The sequence below is a fragment of the Scomber scombrus genome, chromosome 18, assembly GCF_963691925.1.
Source record: "Scomber scombrus chromosome 18, fScoSco1.1, whole genome shotgun sequence".
NCBI classification, from domain to species: domain Eukaryota; kingdom Metazoa; phylum Chordata; class Actinopteri; order Scombriformes; family Scombridae; genus Scomber; species Scomber scombrus.
This window is the reverse complement of record NC_084987.1, coordinates 16,459,311-16,474,666: the sequence shown is the minus strand read 5'-3', so window position 1 is coordinate 16,474,666 and position 15,356 is coordinate 16,459,311. Positions and strand designations below refer to the sequence as shown.

The 15,356-nt window shown below is 39.0% G+C and overlaps 1 protein-coding gene across 1 annotated transcript in view; it reads left to right on the top strand.

Annotated features, from left to right (window-relative positions):
- The first annotated feature begins 2,160 nt into the window (after positions 1-2,160).
- Positions 2,161-15,356, top strand: part of LOC133999823 (Na(+)/H(+) exchange regulatory cofactor NHE-RF2) — a 29,178-nt gene continuing 15,982 nt past the window's right edge. The window contains exons 1-2 of the mRNA XM_062439141.1: positions 2,161-2,836; positions 3,847-4,140. Coding sequence (XP_062295125.1) covers positions 2,630-2,836; positions 3,847-4,140 — 501 coding nt within the window. The 5' untranslated portion in view covers positions 2,161-2,629. The remainder of the gene's footprint in view (positions 2,837-3,846; positions 4,141-15,356) is intronic.

The window sequence follows — 15,356 nt, the reverse complement described above, 5'->3', positions numbered from 1 at the left end:
AAGCAAATCAAATTTGTTTAATTTCAAAATCCACCTCATCTGAATGTCTCACATCTTGATAGATGAAGGACACATGGATGTCTTCTTCTGAAGAGATGAGTTCATGAAAAAAAAACAGCTTGTGAGGACAGAGGGTGGGAAACTCTTGGACTGGGGTACATTTATTGTTTTTTTCAGTGTTTTCAAATGCACCTTACAGTATTACTGTGGGGAAGTGTTAGGTAAGGTGGTAGGAGGCAGACTTGGGCTATAATTAGATCTATCTACACAGTGCAACCAAAATTAGATGTGTTTCATCACAAAGATAAAAAGAAAAAACAACTAAAATAGACTTTGCTTACCTGTGGAAAACTCACAAAACTTGCAGTTTGCTCATGTGGACACATGTACACAGACATCACTTTCTCTCCCAAATGACAAACAACATCTCCCTTAAATAGTTCCTACAATCTGTTGCATCATCAGTTTAGTCAAAACCATATCTCTCTCAGGTGTAAAACAAGTAAATAGCAAAATTACTTGTATCAGTTGGCATAATATCTGTACAAACATAACTTAACATAACATATTCTTCTCCAACTTGCCAAGATACCACAAATATACAAATTATAATCAACAAAACAATCAACCCACAATAATCCTCCCCATCTCCCCCTTCATACTTTGTTTAACCCATTGCATCACTGATGATGTCATCTAGTCTAGAGCATAAAATCATGAAGTGTTTGGTTGCCACCCCTGTTTAAACATGGTGAGTTTGGTAACTATACTTGAATGACTTGATTCAAGCAGGAAATGTAATGTGATGTAACTATTACAAAACAATGTCAAACACAAACAAACTCTTGATAGTATGCACTAGCAATGCTACAGATAAAGATTGTATACTGGCTTAACATGAACATTACATGCATCGTCAGAAATACATTAAATTGTAAATTAGGTCAATGATATGGTCTTTGTCACAGTTATATGCCATGTATACCATGAAAACCATTAGATTCATCATTGGTTGCTTGTGAAATTACTGACAACTTTATTGTCCTCGGCCAAAGGTAATGACCGGGCCAGAGGGGGAAAAAACAGATTCTTCTCCTGATTTCACTGATAGAACATGGTGGAATGACTCTATGTACCACACAATGAAATGGATTGGATTCAGCTGACTTCACTGTATGCCTGAGGTTCAGAAAGAGACACTGTCACAAAACCAAATTCTCAGTGCCATCTTTGTCTCAACACACCAAAGCTGCTTTCTGTCTCTCAAACATATAACCAAATTGCAACCATTTAACTCTCTGAGCTATGACAAGAGATAAATACACACTTTAATATCCAGCAGGCTGGACTAATACTCTCTTACCTGGTGTTCTCAAGAAAGTTAGAAATCAGTCATAATTAAGTCAGAACTCTGCTGCCCGACTGCTGACTGGGACCAGAAGTAGAGAAAACATTACATCAAGTCCTTACATTGGTTACCTGTCAATTTCTGTATTGATTGATTTAATTGTTTCACTTGTTTTTAAAGCTCTTAATGGTCTTGCACCAGCCCATTTGTCTGACATTCTCACAATGTACGAACCAGTACAGTCCCTCTTGTCCTGTGGCACAAGTCTTTTACTTGTTCCAAAGTGCATTACAAAAACCTTTGGCTCTATTTCAATACATTTTAATAACACAGTTGCTTGTGGGATTGTTAGTAGAGGGATTGTTAGTAGAAGGTAGTGTAGATGCCATGGACACTACTTTCTTTTGTTCCATTGTATTTGAAGGCACTAGTGGATATATTTTCACACTCAGCATTTGGACAGTCAGCAACAGTTGTTGCTTGTAGATGCACCAGTAGGCTACGAGGGCCTTGCTGGATATTTTTACCTCTGACAACGTGTGCAGAGCATATTATTTGATAGAATTGCACTGTGCAACAATGCTGGACTAGCTCCAAAAATTACATTTCAACACAATCAAAATGTCGATAAAGTGATCAGAGACGTGAATAACAGTTCAAAATATAATCTTCTGCCGCACAGGGGCGGTGTTGTAATATGTTAATTCCTCTGGTGTCTGTCAGTTCCCTCAAAAGAAACAAACAGGTAGCCGGGAGAGAAGGAGGTGGTGCTGTTGCGCACAAGGCACTGACCCTGCGCAGGCTACAGTATATTTGGATGCATATTCTCCGACCGGTTGTTATGGATAAATATCGAGGGAGAGGTGAGCGCCTGGTAATCTATTCGACTTTAACAAGTCTGCACTAACATTGATGATGCTCTATCGGCGGCTCTGAAGACTCTGCGCGCTGCATCGCATCTGTTTTGGAGTGGCCAGCAGTGCGCTTCAGCTTCTACACAAGACACACGATCCGGTGGACTGGTCGCATTGTTTTCATAAAGTTTACCATCACCGTCTTTTTGCATGCATTTCTTACAGTGGGATTTCTACTTTTCAAGTGCATTTGGATTTGTTTGACTTGTATTTTTGTGCTCCTCGGATATGGTATATGCGTATCGGGCAGATATGTTTTCTCTCCGTGGAAGTTTAGCCCTGCGTCTTCTCCCCTGAACTCCCATATTTGCATTTTAATTATTATACTTCAGCTGGACACTACAGAGGGTTTAAACTATTAGGGGAAATGGCCAGCGAGCGGAAACCACGGCTTTGTATCATGACAAAAGGGGATAACGGGTATGGATTTCACTTGCATGGAGAGAAAGGAAAGAGCGGACAATTAATCCGCAAAGTGGAGCAGGGCTCCCCTGCAGAAGCGTCAGGGCTGCACGCCGGGGACCGTGTGATTGCAGTGAATGGTGTAAACGTGGAGAAAGAGACACACCACCAGGCAAGTAGTCTATTACTACTCATATCTATAGTTTACAGGACCAGTGTTGACTGCAGGGGTACATCCACAGGACACAACGGCTGCGGTACATCTATCAGTCCTGACACTGTGTGGGATTGTTTGTATAATATAATATCAGGCCTGCAACAACGGCAATCCCCTCCTGATGTGATGAATCAACAGTGTGCTGTGCAAGTTATTGCTGTGAAACAGTTGAAACTTCTTTGTCTGTTTTCTTTCCCTGATAGTTTGATCACATGCAGCCACCTGTGGCTTTTATTTCAAATCTATGTCCAGGTGCTCACTTCTCTAACTGACGTGTCTGGTGAAAATAAGCAAGCCACTGGTGAATGTTCACACATGAAGTACTTTAAAATGCTTACAAATATCTAGGCTTAGTCAGTCGCTGTAAAATGCATTACTAATTGTAGCCACCTCTGTTTGCATGAAGTGTTGTTTCACTTTCAAGGACGCCTGTCTGAGATGCTCCGTGTCTTGGCTCGAGTTTAGATTGAGACAGCAGGCTCAGATAATCATTTCCCCAAGCTCACAGACACAGAGGAACTTCAGCACCACCTACCTTTTGTATACTTTGTGTACTAGGGTCCTCTGTAACCTTGTTGCAGCAGAGATTAAAACAAAACCTGTCTAATTGTGCTCAGCTGCTTGTGGTCAGAAAATGTCAGAATCTGTCCATCTATAGCTTAATTGTCAGGAAGTCTTTCTTAAAAAAGTCTCTAGATGTTTCCTGAAAATTGTTAACATGTAGGCTAAATGAATAATGTGAATGATTGAATCGGAGCATGCTTTGGACTCTTGCCTTTGTAAGATGAATAGTGCAACTTAAATATAATCAAAACAGTTGATATTACAGCCTGATATTTCTATCAGTATTTCTAGACAGTCACTGATGTGATGTCATGGTTTTATTAGGATTATTTTATTACTTTTCTAAGGAAATGACCACTAAAATACAACAAAGTGTCATTCTATCTTATCCCATCCCGCAGGTGGTGCAGCGGATCAAGGCAGTGGACAATGAGACCAGGTTGCTGGTGGTGGACCCTGAGACACATGAAAGTCTGCGCAGCCTGCGTCTCACAGCCACAGAGGAGATGGCTATCATCAGTACTGGGCTTCCTTCCTCCTCTTCTCCGCAACCATCCCCCTCCCCTACCCCGCCTTCAGTCCCATCCTCCCCCAGCAAGAAGCGGGAGAACGGCTCAGTGTCCAAGCAGCCGGTGGCACTGAGCAGCCAGGTGCAGAAGCCTACCAGGAGGTCACCGTCAAAGGCTGCAAAGAAGGTAAACTGACCCACCACCAAGGCAGGACATGTGGCATTAAGAATAATAAAATCCACATTGTTACAGTCATGATAATCATTTATATTTGTTTTCTATTTGCCACCATCGTGTGCACTCTTGCACACTTCCAACAGTAATGTCTGTAATGTCTGTAATGCTTTTGTTGTTAAAAATGTGCACATAAAAGCATGTGATCCGGAAGACAGATTCAACATGTGGATTTAAGCAATTGTTTGACATTTAGAGACATACATACAGACATACTTTCACCCCAAACTTGTTTTCTTGCTGCTTTGTCAGTTTAAAGCCTTCCAGATGTTGTATTCAAGGTCAAAGAGGACTAGAAAGGTCAGAGGGCAGGACCGGTCAGAAGTTAGAAATCTAGCAATGGACAACATAGTGACTCTTCTTCTGCAGAACAGGAAATCCACAGAAATCGTAAAAACAAATCTATGAATGAGGACTACAGGCTGTGAAATGTTTTAAATGCCTTAGTCTCATAGATCATGTGCTGTGAAATGATATTCAGGAGGGAATGGTTTTACCGGCCATTCACATCTCATCTTCCTGTGTTTATTTATCCATATTGTAATAGCTGGGGCTCTGTGCTGAATTGCATAACGCAAAAAAGACATTTGATACATTTTTGTTAAAACAATTTTTGAATTCACTGTTTGATTATTCTATGTTGACATGGAAAACAGGATGTGTTTCCGCTCTGTCTCTGTCTCCCCTGGAACCCAGAGATCGGATCATCTTTGGTTTCACATGGTCCCTATCAGTGAGACGAGGCCGCTAAACTTCTGCTTTCTGCATTTACACAACATGTGTTTTCACTTAGGGTCGCCCTGCCAATATGAGAGCGGCATTCAGGCACTATTTCTACAAGAGCAGTGACAAGGCCAATCAGTTAAATCTCAAGTGTGTGTGTGTGTGTGTGTGTGTGTGTGTGTGTGTGTGTGTGTGTGTGTGTGTGTGTGTGTGTGTGTGTGTGTGTGTGTGTGTGTGTGTGTGTGTGTGTGTGTGTGTGTGTGTGTGTGTGTGTGTGTTTTTGGTCAGATCTGGCTTTGTAACCTGTGGGGAGAACTCACAGTGGTTGGTGGGGTCGTATTGGCCCTAGCTTGGCTCAGGAAATGCTTGGAGGTTTCTTGTTTCTCTCTTTCTCGCAGACTTTAATGACTCTAATGAAATAATGGAAAGAAAGGATGAGCCAAAAAGGCTTTAGCAGTACAAAATGAAAAGCAGGGGGAAAAATGGAGGAGAATGTGTGAGCTGCTGTTCTAGATGAGACGGAGTTTTCAGTTCAGTTGCTCTCTGCTGATGGACACTTAACATAATAGAGTTGGTAGATTCATGCTTTGTTCATCACCATAATCGCTGTGGAGGAAAGAGCGCACATTGCTTCCCCATCTGGTCCACAGCATTTAAAAACCTCCTCTGTCACTCGGTTAGTTGAATGGCGATGTGATTCTGTTGCTTGACCTCCCTTTTTTTGTCCATAAAAGATTGGAAGTTTCTCTTTCCTTTCCCATCTCAAAGGAAGCCGTTCCAACACAGATATGCAGACTCAGTGTTGACATTGTGCACTGATACAGCATGTTATGCCTTGTGTGTAGTAGTCAGTAGTCCATGTGTTTGGCAAGGAGCTCTGGCAATCAACACAGTGTAATTGCCACAACAAAAGCAGAAAGAAAAACAGACTGATCAACAAACACTGAACAATTTTAGCTAAAACATATACAGATTAATTGCTTGTCTTTTACAGCTGTAGTAATCGCCTCAGTAGGTTATGAGATGTTGTTTTGTTCATTCTGATCAGCAGCAGAGTGAAACTGCTGACAGTGGCAAATTTCTTTTCATATTGTAAAGCAGGAGAAAAAGAATGAGGGAAAGAGAGCGAGCAGCGGTTGCACTGAGGGAACCCACAACTGAGCAGCCAATAACAACCTAGTAGATTTGTTGGAAGGGGTTTCAGGAAGTGGGCCCCCTCAGTGGGGCTAAGGAGGGGGGGGGGGGGGGGGGGGGGGGGGGGGGGGGCAAAAGCTGTAGATGCCAAAGATTGTAAAATGTCTTTAAACATTCTGACCAGCAGGTTGACATATAACTGAACAGACTGGGCTGCATGGCACGTGGGCTGCATGGCACTGTTGTTATTTTGAGTGTTTTTGCTTCCATTTCATATCACTTTGAGCTGATTAGATTTTAAGATTGAATATTAGTATAGTGGGAAGATGAGGATGGCGTTTTTTAGTGTTTCAACAGTAGAAATATATTACTGGATTCAAAAGCCTAAGCTCAACAACCACTGGAGTTCATTTGTTTTCTTCTCTCCTCACCTCTCCTCTTTATATTTTGGTAACTGTAGTTTGTTAAAACTGTCAAAGCAACAGTATTATTTGCAGCTACAGATGACCGTCTAAGGCCCCCTAGGACACAAAACACAGAGTCTGCACTCACATACAGTATGCTCATGGTCACAGCAGAAACATGGATAACATAAACCTTTTTCTGTAACTATAATCACTTGCACATTTACCCAGTAAATACCCCACTAGGTTCTGTGTGTGTGTGTGTGTGTGTGTGTGTGTGTGTGTGTGTGTGTGTGTGTGTGTGTGTGTGTGTGTGTGTGTGTGTGTGTGTGTGTGTGTGTGTGTGTGTGTGTGTGTGTGTGTGTGTGTGTGTGTGTGTGTGTGTGTGTTCCCCAGGTTACATGACACTGTCTGTATTTTTCCTCTTTTTTATGGCCACTCATCCCCCAGGTTTCTTTTTTGTTGCATTCCTCTCATGTTTACTTTCCTCTTGATTTGTGACACAGCAGAGAGAGTCTGCTAAGCGACAGACTCACTGCTTCTGGGTGTCCATGCATGTGTCCATATACAGTATACAGTATGTATAGATACATTGGTTGTGTATCTACACTCTCCATTCTCAATCTTTGTCATACATTCTTAACTCAATATAATACACTATACTGTAAACCATGAACAAAAAAAAACTATTTTCTATTTTCTCCCACAAACCCTATAGCTGCATGTATTTTAACAATAGTCAGTTAATTGTTTTATTTGCATACTTTTTTCCCTTTTTGACCTTATCAAAACCCAACTTGTAGGAAAGTGTTGAAGTGGTAACATTACCATTTGCAACAAACTAGGCTGGTTTGCCCATTTGATGAAGATGACGTTACTTTGGGGACATTAGACTTATTACCAAGCTTCTAAAACTGTTATAAAAACTCCAATAACCAAAATCCAAATAGAGCAAATGAAAATCCATGGTACATGTGCATTACAACTTTTACAGCTGGACGCCTCTCAGATGCCAAACCAAAGTAATCTGCCATTTGCTGTATAGTACTTCTAAAACATGTCAAATATAATCAAAGCATGTTAACAAGTAATTCTCATAAAAAATTAGACATTTTTTGGAGAATCAAGCTGATAAAACAATGTAAAGAATGTTTCGAAGCGTTTAAAGACTCCCTGGATAGTGTGCCCCAGTAGCCTGCTGGTTAAAATGCACACATAGCTGCAACATCTGCAGCTGAATTCAGCCTGTAGTCCAAACCAAATGTATTATCCATCAAAAATATGTGTAAAAATGCTATAAATAAGTGACTTTCTGGAGGTACAGCGTGTAAATCACTTTAAACTTGAAAATTATAACTGAGTGTAATATTAATTCTGTGTACATTGTAGTTGAGTGCATAATTGTATAGTATATTTAAATGGTAAGCCAAGCACAGTGAACTGGCCCGGGCCATATAAAACACACCTGAACTGAGTCACAGAGTGTAAAAAACACTTTAAAGACATCTCATCTTGCTCACACTCCATTTCTCTTTCGCAATATCAGAGGAAATTGTATTAAATTTAGACATGAGATTAAATCAGGCACTTCTCTGAAACAATTTTCATTCTCTTTTTTCAATCATTCGCTCAAAGGCACAAAGGTGGCCAGCATACTACATCAAACACATCTAACGGGACTGATGATTGACGCTAGAGTCTGCCCGTGCCAGTCTGAGGGAGAAAGGGAGAGACGCTTCAAAGACAAGAACGTTATGACTCTGGGTTGAGATGTATCATCTTACTTCAACACACACCTGAGGTGTCAGTGCTCTTCCTCTATGTTTGTCTTTCTCCCTTTAGCACACACGCATCAAGGTGTGTCATGGGAGTGTGTCATTGTCACTAAAGCCATTGATAAAGTGTCAGGTGTCACTTTCTCACCAGGAGCTTTTTTTAACATGCAAAAACCTGCTGTAAAATGAAATTAGAGTCATGAGTCATGAGATATTCTATAAGATTCCTACAGAATACTCTCCATTTTCAATGCGTGTTTGAATGAATTCATGTCTGTGTTGGTAGTTTTGGTGCATACTTCCTCACACAAACTGAACTCTTTGCATCATTCATAAGCGGTACCATTATATGCATGAATCGGGCATCTTTTCTACATGTGAGAAGGCAGAAGACAAGATATAAATGAATGTGCAACATTTTCCAGAACTTGAACCACAGACTTAATTGAAATTAGGAGTAGAAGAACAAATAATCCCCATCTTCCTCAAATAATCAAGCCACTTAGTCATACAGTAATTCTGATTCATCAGTATGCCAAGCAGACAGAGACATGAGTAGTTAGCATATATTTCTCCACAGAGAGACAGACATGTTCCTGGCTCAAAGGGGCATTTTCGGGGAGATGTTGTTTCTGGTGCACTCCTGCAGCTTTCCCACCTCTCCCTGGCCTGATTTTTCCTCTTTCAGTTTGGCCTCCACCACACACAAACATATTGTGGCGTTCAGTTGTTGTTCTTTCCAGTCTTTCTACACTCAAATTGAAAACACCAGACTAGCTAAGACATACCCAGAAAGTCGTTGCTATGATAATAATGGTCAGCATCTGAATTACTGCGCTGGAAAGATACAGTTGCATAATTTGGTAAAAATTAAGGACTAATGAAAAGAGTGAGAGGAAGAGATGGAGAGACAAAGAGAAATGGGAAGAAATTGAGTTTTCTAGAAACATGAGTAGAAATATCAGGGCACAACACGAACTGTACTTAGATTTTTTTCTCATGGTTATTTTAAATTGTGTTGGTGCTTAGAAACTCAGTCAAGCACAAATCAATATGAAACAGTTGCTGTAGTCCAGACTTGGGGGATCATATGATTGACCCAACTAATAGCATACAGACTTACAGGTGAATGGCACCTTGTTGTAATATACTTCATTGCAACATGTGTAGGATTTGGAGAGGCTTACAGAGGCTCACTATAGAGCATGCGCACACACACAGACAGACACACACACACACACATGCACACACATCTGGTCAAAAAGTTAAAGAGGTGGAGTGTGTATGTGTGGTGGAGGCCTGTGCGTGCATGTGCATCTTTACATGGTCAAAAGCTTTGTGTGACTTATGAAGATTAATAACATATTGTGTTTTTTAGTTTAGTTTATATTTAAGGATATGTGTGCATATTTGTGCATGTGTGTCCCAGGTGGTGAAGCGTCTGAAATCCATCTAAACAGTAGCAAAGACCAAACAAGCCAAATATGGAGAAGCACACATGAGATTCCCAACAACATCCTCCTACAGAGGACTTCTATACATACTTAGACCTGTGCATCTCTGTGCATCTTAAGGCTCAATTCATTTTATGGGATGTGATTGTGGTATCGCAGTGAAAGCGTGAGAAAAGCATGGACAGAGAGAACAGTGTTTAATGGTCAGGGGTTAAGGTTATGGGGTCAGGATTGAATAAACACAAATAGTAACTTTTTTCTGACCTGTCTCTAGTTTTCCTCCATCTATTTGCAAATGTTGTAAAACTATCCTAACAAGAAAAATGGCCCTCATTCATTGTGTGGCATATGATTGTTCAAATACTCCTTTGGTTTGTGGTCTAATATGCCCCTGCTACCAAAACAGGATCCTCTCTGGCCATTAGTTTATTGTTATTGTTATTATTGCCCATAATAACAGAGAAAAAGATGTTGTCTGTCGGCTCTAATGTAACAGCACACAGCACAGAAGTTGTCTGGAGGTAGTCAGCACCAAGCTCATGTGATCATCTGTGTACAATTTCTGACTGCCACCCAGATTTAAGAGGTGAACAAATGTGAGGTTGTTTCTTGTTGCTTTGACAAAACGTGGTATTTGAGGTTGTGTATGATACTTGGAGGGCCGAACAGTAGCAGTACAGTCAACATTGATGTGGGAGCATGGAAACAATGTCAGAAATCCTCCACAGTGTGCTAATTCTGGCAAAGAAGATACATTTAATTTGTTTAAGCTTTATTTAACCTGGCCCATCACACAATATTCACCCAATATTCACTTTAACAGCACATTAGAGTGGTTGAAGTGAATATTTAGGCTTTTCTTTTTTAAAGAACAAAACTATCCTGTAAGACATCAGATGAGTATATGAGTTTTCACACATTTGAATTTTAAGTGACACTACACTGTTGAGAGCGAGTGAGTGTGTGATTCTTTTTACTAACATCTGGAGCTGGTGTTCAAGACCCCTGCCCCCCTCCTTTGAATACCAACTGTGTTACATCAAGATGCAAAGGTCTGGATTCTGTGTGTGTGTGTGTGTGTGTGTGTGTGTGTGTGTGTGTGTGTGTGTGTGTGTGTGTGTGTGTGTGTGTGTGTGTGTGTGTGTGTGTGTGTGTGTGTGTGTGTGTGTGTGTGTGTGTGTGTGTGTGTGTGTGTGTGTGTGTGTGAACCAAATTCCTGGAGTAAAAACATGGCCTTTAGGATGTGGAAGGGTCACGAGTGGGGAACGGGTGTGTCTATGTATAGGGAATTAAATAACAGAAAGGGTGGAATTTAGTAAGGTGGAAACGCAGGAAAGACACACAACTGAGTGTATTGTATGAAATGTGTGTGGGTGTGCGAGTGTGAGAGAGAACACAGCTGTGTGACTTTGTGTACTATATGTATATTATCATGCAGAGCTGATAATAAAGTCAATAAAGATGCTGCCCTTGTTAACTTGGAAAACATTGAAGTCAAAATGTCATGGATTAAGTTGCAATGCTTGAATAAATAGATGTAAAATAACAAAGAAAACCTCCTTTTCTATTAGCCAAATTGCTCATCCAAACTTTCATTTTATGGAATATAAAGCGGAACTTTTCATACCCACAAATTGTATCTATAGCAATTGAGAAGCTTGACCCAAATCTTCAGCATTATTTATAGATTGCACTACTTTTGTACAATCTTTACTGGGTCAGAATGTGGGAAAACAAGCCTGCCACCTCCTGCCGTCTTTGAATAATCCGGGACTGATCTCTAAAATACATTTTTGAATCATGGACACTGGTATTTTGTCAGTTTCTGGAACTTTCGGATTTCTCAATAAATAATTTATGTTGCAGAAACATAGAGTTGCTCTGCTTCTCTGTCTCCATTTTCTTAATCTTGTCTTTTGACTATCAGTTGTTGGATGTGGGAATATCAGTGGAGCGTAGGTCGGCTGTGACCAGGCCGAGGATCAATCCGTGCACTGCCCACACACAGCACTGCCAACAAAGAGAGAGAGAGAAAAAGAAAGAGACACAAATATTGTAAAGACAGAGAACTCAGGAGGAGGGCAGTGATAAATTTTCATTGCTCTGCATCATTACTGCTGTATGAAAAGTCCAAAGCAATGAAGAGAGCTTTGTACTGAATGTCTTGCTATTGTTATCTGTGATCTATAATTTGGCGAACAGCAGCACACGTACAATCCACATCAGCCTCGCTGTCAAAACAGTGTTTTTTCACAGGTTTATCCACAGTGGTGCTGGGATGTTATTCCACCCATGTTCACTCCCGTCACATATTCAGTTTGTATCTTCCCACCGCTGCAAACACAGCTGTGAGCCAGCGTACATTCCCACACATTGATCCACGCAGTGCTTGCACACTTAAAAAACACAGTCAGGCATTTGTTTTCTAATATCTCACTGGCCCTCTTTTTGGATTAGATTCTCTTCTCACAAAACGGCCCCTTGGATCAGTTATTTTTAAAGTGCTCTGTTGGTGGGAGTCGAGGATTTGGAGGACTTATGGATAAACTGAGAACTCGATGAGTAACATTAGACAAACAAGAAGGGGAGGTTTAGTTTATACGTGTGTATGATGTGAATATGCCCTAAAGTATGAGCAAGGATGTGATGTAGCAGACAGGAATCTCCGCTGATTGATTCATTATGCTTTGGAAAGTTGGCGACAGAAGTCCTATCGTCTATCTATATTGCTATTTTTATACATATCTCCTGTCTCTTGCAGACACACACAAACGCAAAGAGGACTACATAAATATCAGGACTTGTTTCATCCACAGTATGAGGCACCCTCCCAGAGAATGTTTGTGTCTCTGTGCTGTCACATATATAGTAGGGCCCAGCCTGTTTAAATACATATAAGCTTGCAACTAATCATTATTTTAATCATCAACTCATCTGCTGACTATTTTATGGATTAATGGGATGATCATTCAGTCTACGCAATGTTAACAAACTGTTAAAAAAATAACATTTTTGACATATTTGCTCAAAAAAAGATCTAAACAACTCATCTGTCACTTGTTACACACATCATATGCCCACATTCCTTGTCTCAGTTCTTAGCCTAACCAAGGGCTCAAAGGATGATACTGTTATCAATTTGCAACATTAGATTTGAATTGTGACCAAGATACCTACAAGACATTTTACAGTTGAAAAATCATTGTCAGTGTTCTCAAGTGGACAAACTATGTTTTGGTGACAGTCTCTCTAAATGACCTCTAAATATATATATATACAACACATTACAAGACATTTTACAGTTGAAAAATCATTGTCAGTGTTCTCAAGTGGACAAACTATGTTTTGGTGACACTCTCTCTAAATGACCTCTAAATATATATATATATATATATATATATATATATATATATATATATATATATATATATATATATATATATATATATATATATATATATATAGATATTATATCTATATAATATATATATATATATATATATATATATATATATATATATAGATATTATATCTATATATATATATATATATATATATAGATATTATATCTATATCTATATATATATAGATATTTGTCACACTCTCTCTAAATGACCTCTAAATATATATATATATATATATATATATATATATATATATATATATATATATATATATATATATATATATATATATTTAGAGGTCATATATATATATATGTATATGTATATATATATATATATATATATTTAGAGGTCATTTAGAGAGAGTGTCACCAAAACATAGTATATCTATATATATATATATATATATATATATATATATATATATATATATATATATATAGATATTATATCTATATCTATATATATATAGATATTTGTCACACTCTCTCTAAATGACCTCTAAATATATATATATATATATATATATATATATATATATATATATATATATATATATATATATATATATATATATATATATCTGCCACACACTGATATATATATTTAGAGGTCATTTAGAGAGAGTGTCACCAAAACATAGTATATCTGCAATATGCTTGTATATGCCAATTTATCAGTCTAGCTTTCATTTCTTGCATACTCAAACACACACTGACAAATATATACAGACACACACAACCACCAACTAATACTCTCCAGATTCTCTGCCTCTATTGCATTCCCCTCTCTCTCTCTCTCTCTCTCTCTCTGTCTCTCTCTCTCTCTCTCTCTCTCTCTCTCTCTCTCTCTCTCTCTCTCTCTCTCTCTCTCTCTCTCTCTCTCTCTCTCTCTCTCTCTCTCTCTCTCTCTCTCTCTCTCTGTCGCTCTCTTACGTCCAAACCAAGTGACGAGTAATATCTGCCACACACTGATAACAGGGGTGTGGAAACATACACACACAGACACACACACACACACACACACACACACACACACACACACACACACACAAACACACACACACACATTACATCACCAACATCAACTTTAGTCCTATTGCAAACATAAAAAACAAAGACAGAGAGAGAAACTGAGAAGAATGATAAATAACTAATCTATATATCTAAAAATAGATTGAAACATCCAAGGATAAGATGAGAGGAGAAAATTATTCAATTCACCTTAAATACAAACTCCCTTCATCCATAACACACACACACAAATAGCAGCACATAACCGCTGAATATATCAGCATCGCCAGGAGCCGCCCACACAATTTAAAATGACATTTAAATGCAAATTGGCATAAATGTTATATTGTGCAGCCACTTCACTCAAAGATAAGAGGGAGAATAAGTATGGGAGAGTGCAAGGGTTAAAGAGTTTGGGCTCAGGAGGACATGAAATACCATGACGTGGAAGGTGGATGGGTGAAGCGGTAAAATAGGGGATTAAGGAAGAATGAAGTGTAGAACGAGAGTAAGAGACAGATGGAGAAAATGTATGAGAGAGGATTACACCACCTGTGGGTTTGCCTTCTTTTCTCTCTTTGTCTCCCTGTCTTTGTATACTTTCACTAACACACCATTATCATACAGTAGGCTTAAATAATAGCTGATAAATTGTGGTGAGGAGAAGAGTCATTGTAGATATAAAGGAGGTGAATGATGTGGAAGCAGATATTGAGTATCATTTTGGACAGCTTATTTGTCCTCATCAGTGCTTGTTGATCCTTTTTCTTCTGCATTTTCCAAAGGCTTCTGTAGCATGAAATAGGTTTGTGAAATTTGAATCAACTTCATACTTCAGGTTTTCATGGAAACTATAGCTCTCTCACTTAGTGGCTGTAATTGCATGACATGTAAGTACAGAATAAAATGAGAATAAATAACCCATGCGTTACATATAAAATACAGTATATACTGTAATTCAAATACAGGATCATACACAGACTGTAAATTCAGCTCAGTGGGAAAGAAGTTAACCATGAGTTACAATCTGGCCACCTTAATTAGTGTCCAATCTAGTCTTAAATATAGTTGCTTCAGGTTTAAACTAATTACAAAAAAGTCAGCTACAGCTAATGACAGGTTTTTGCATTTTTGCAGCCTGCAAAATTTTGGCAAAAATCACTGTTTGGTGCAAAATACCATGATAAATAAACATGCCAATTTCCCCAAATGTGTGTGGTCTATAGAGAAGATTGGGCTCATTTGGTTGAGTCATTATGTT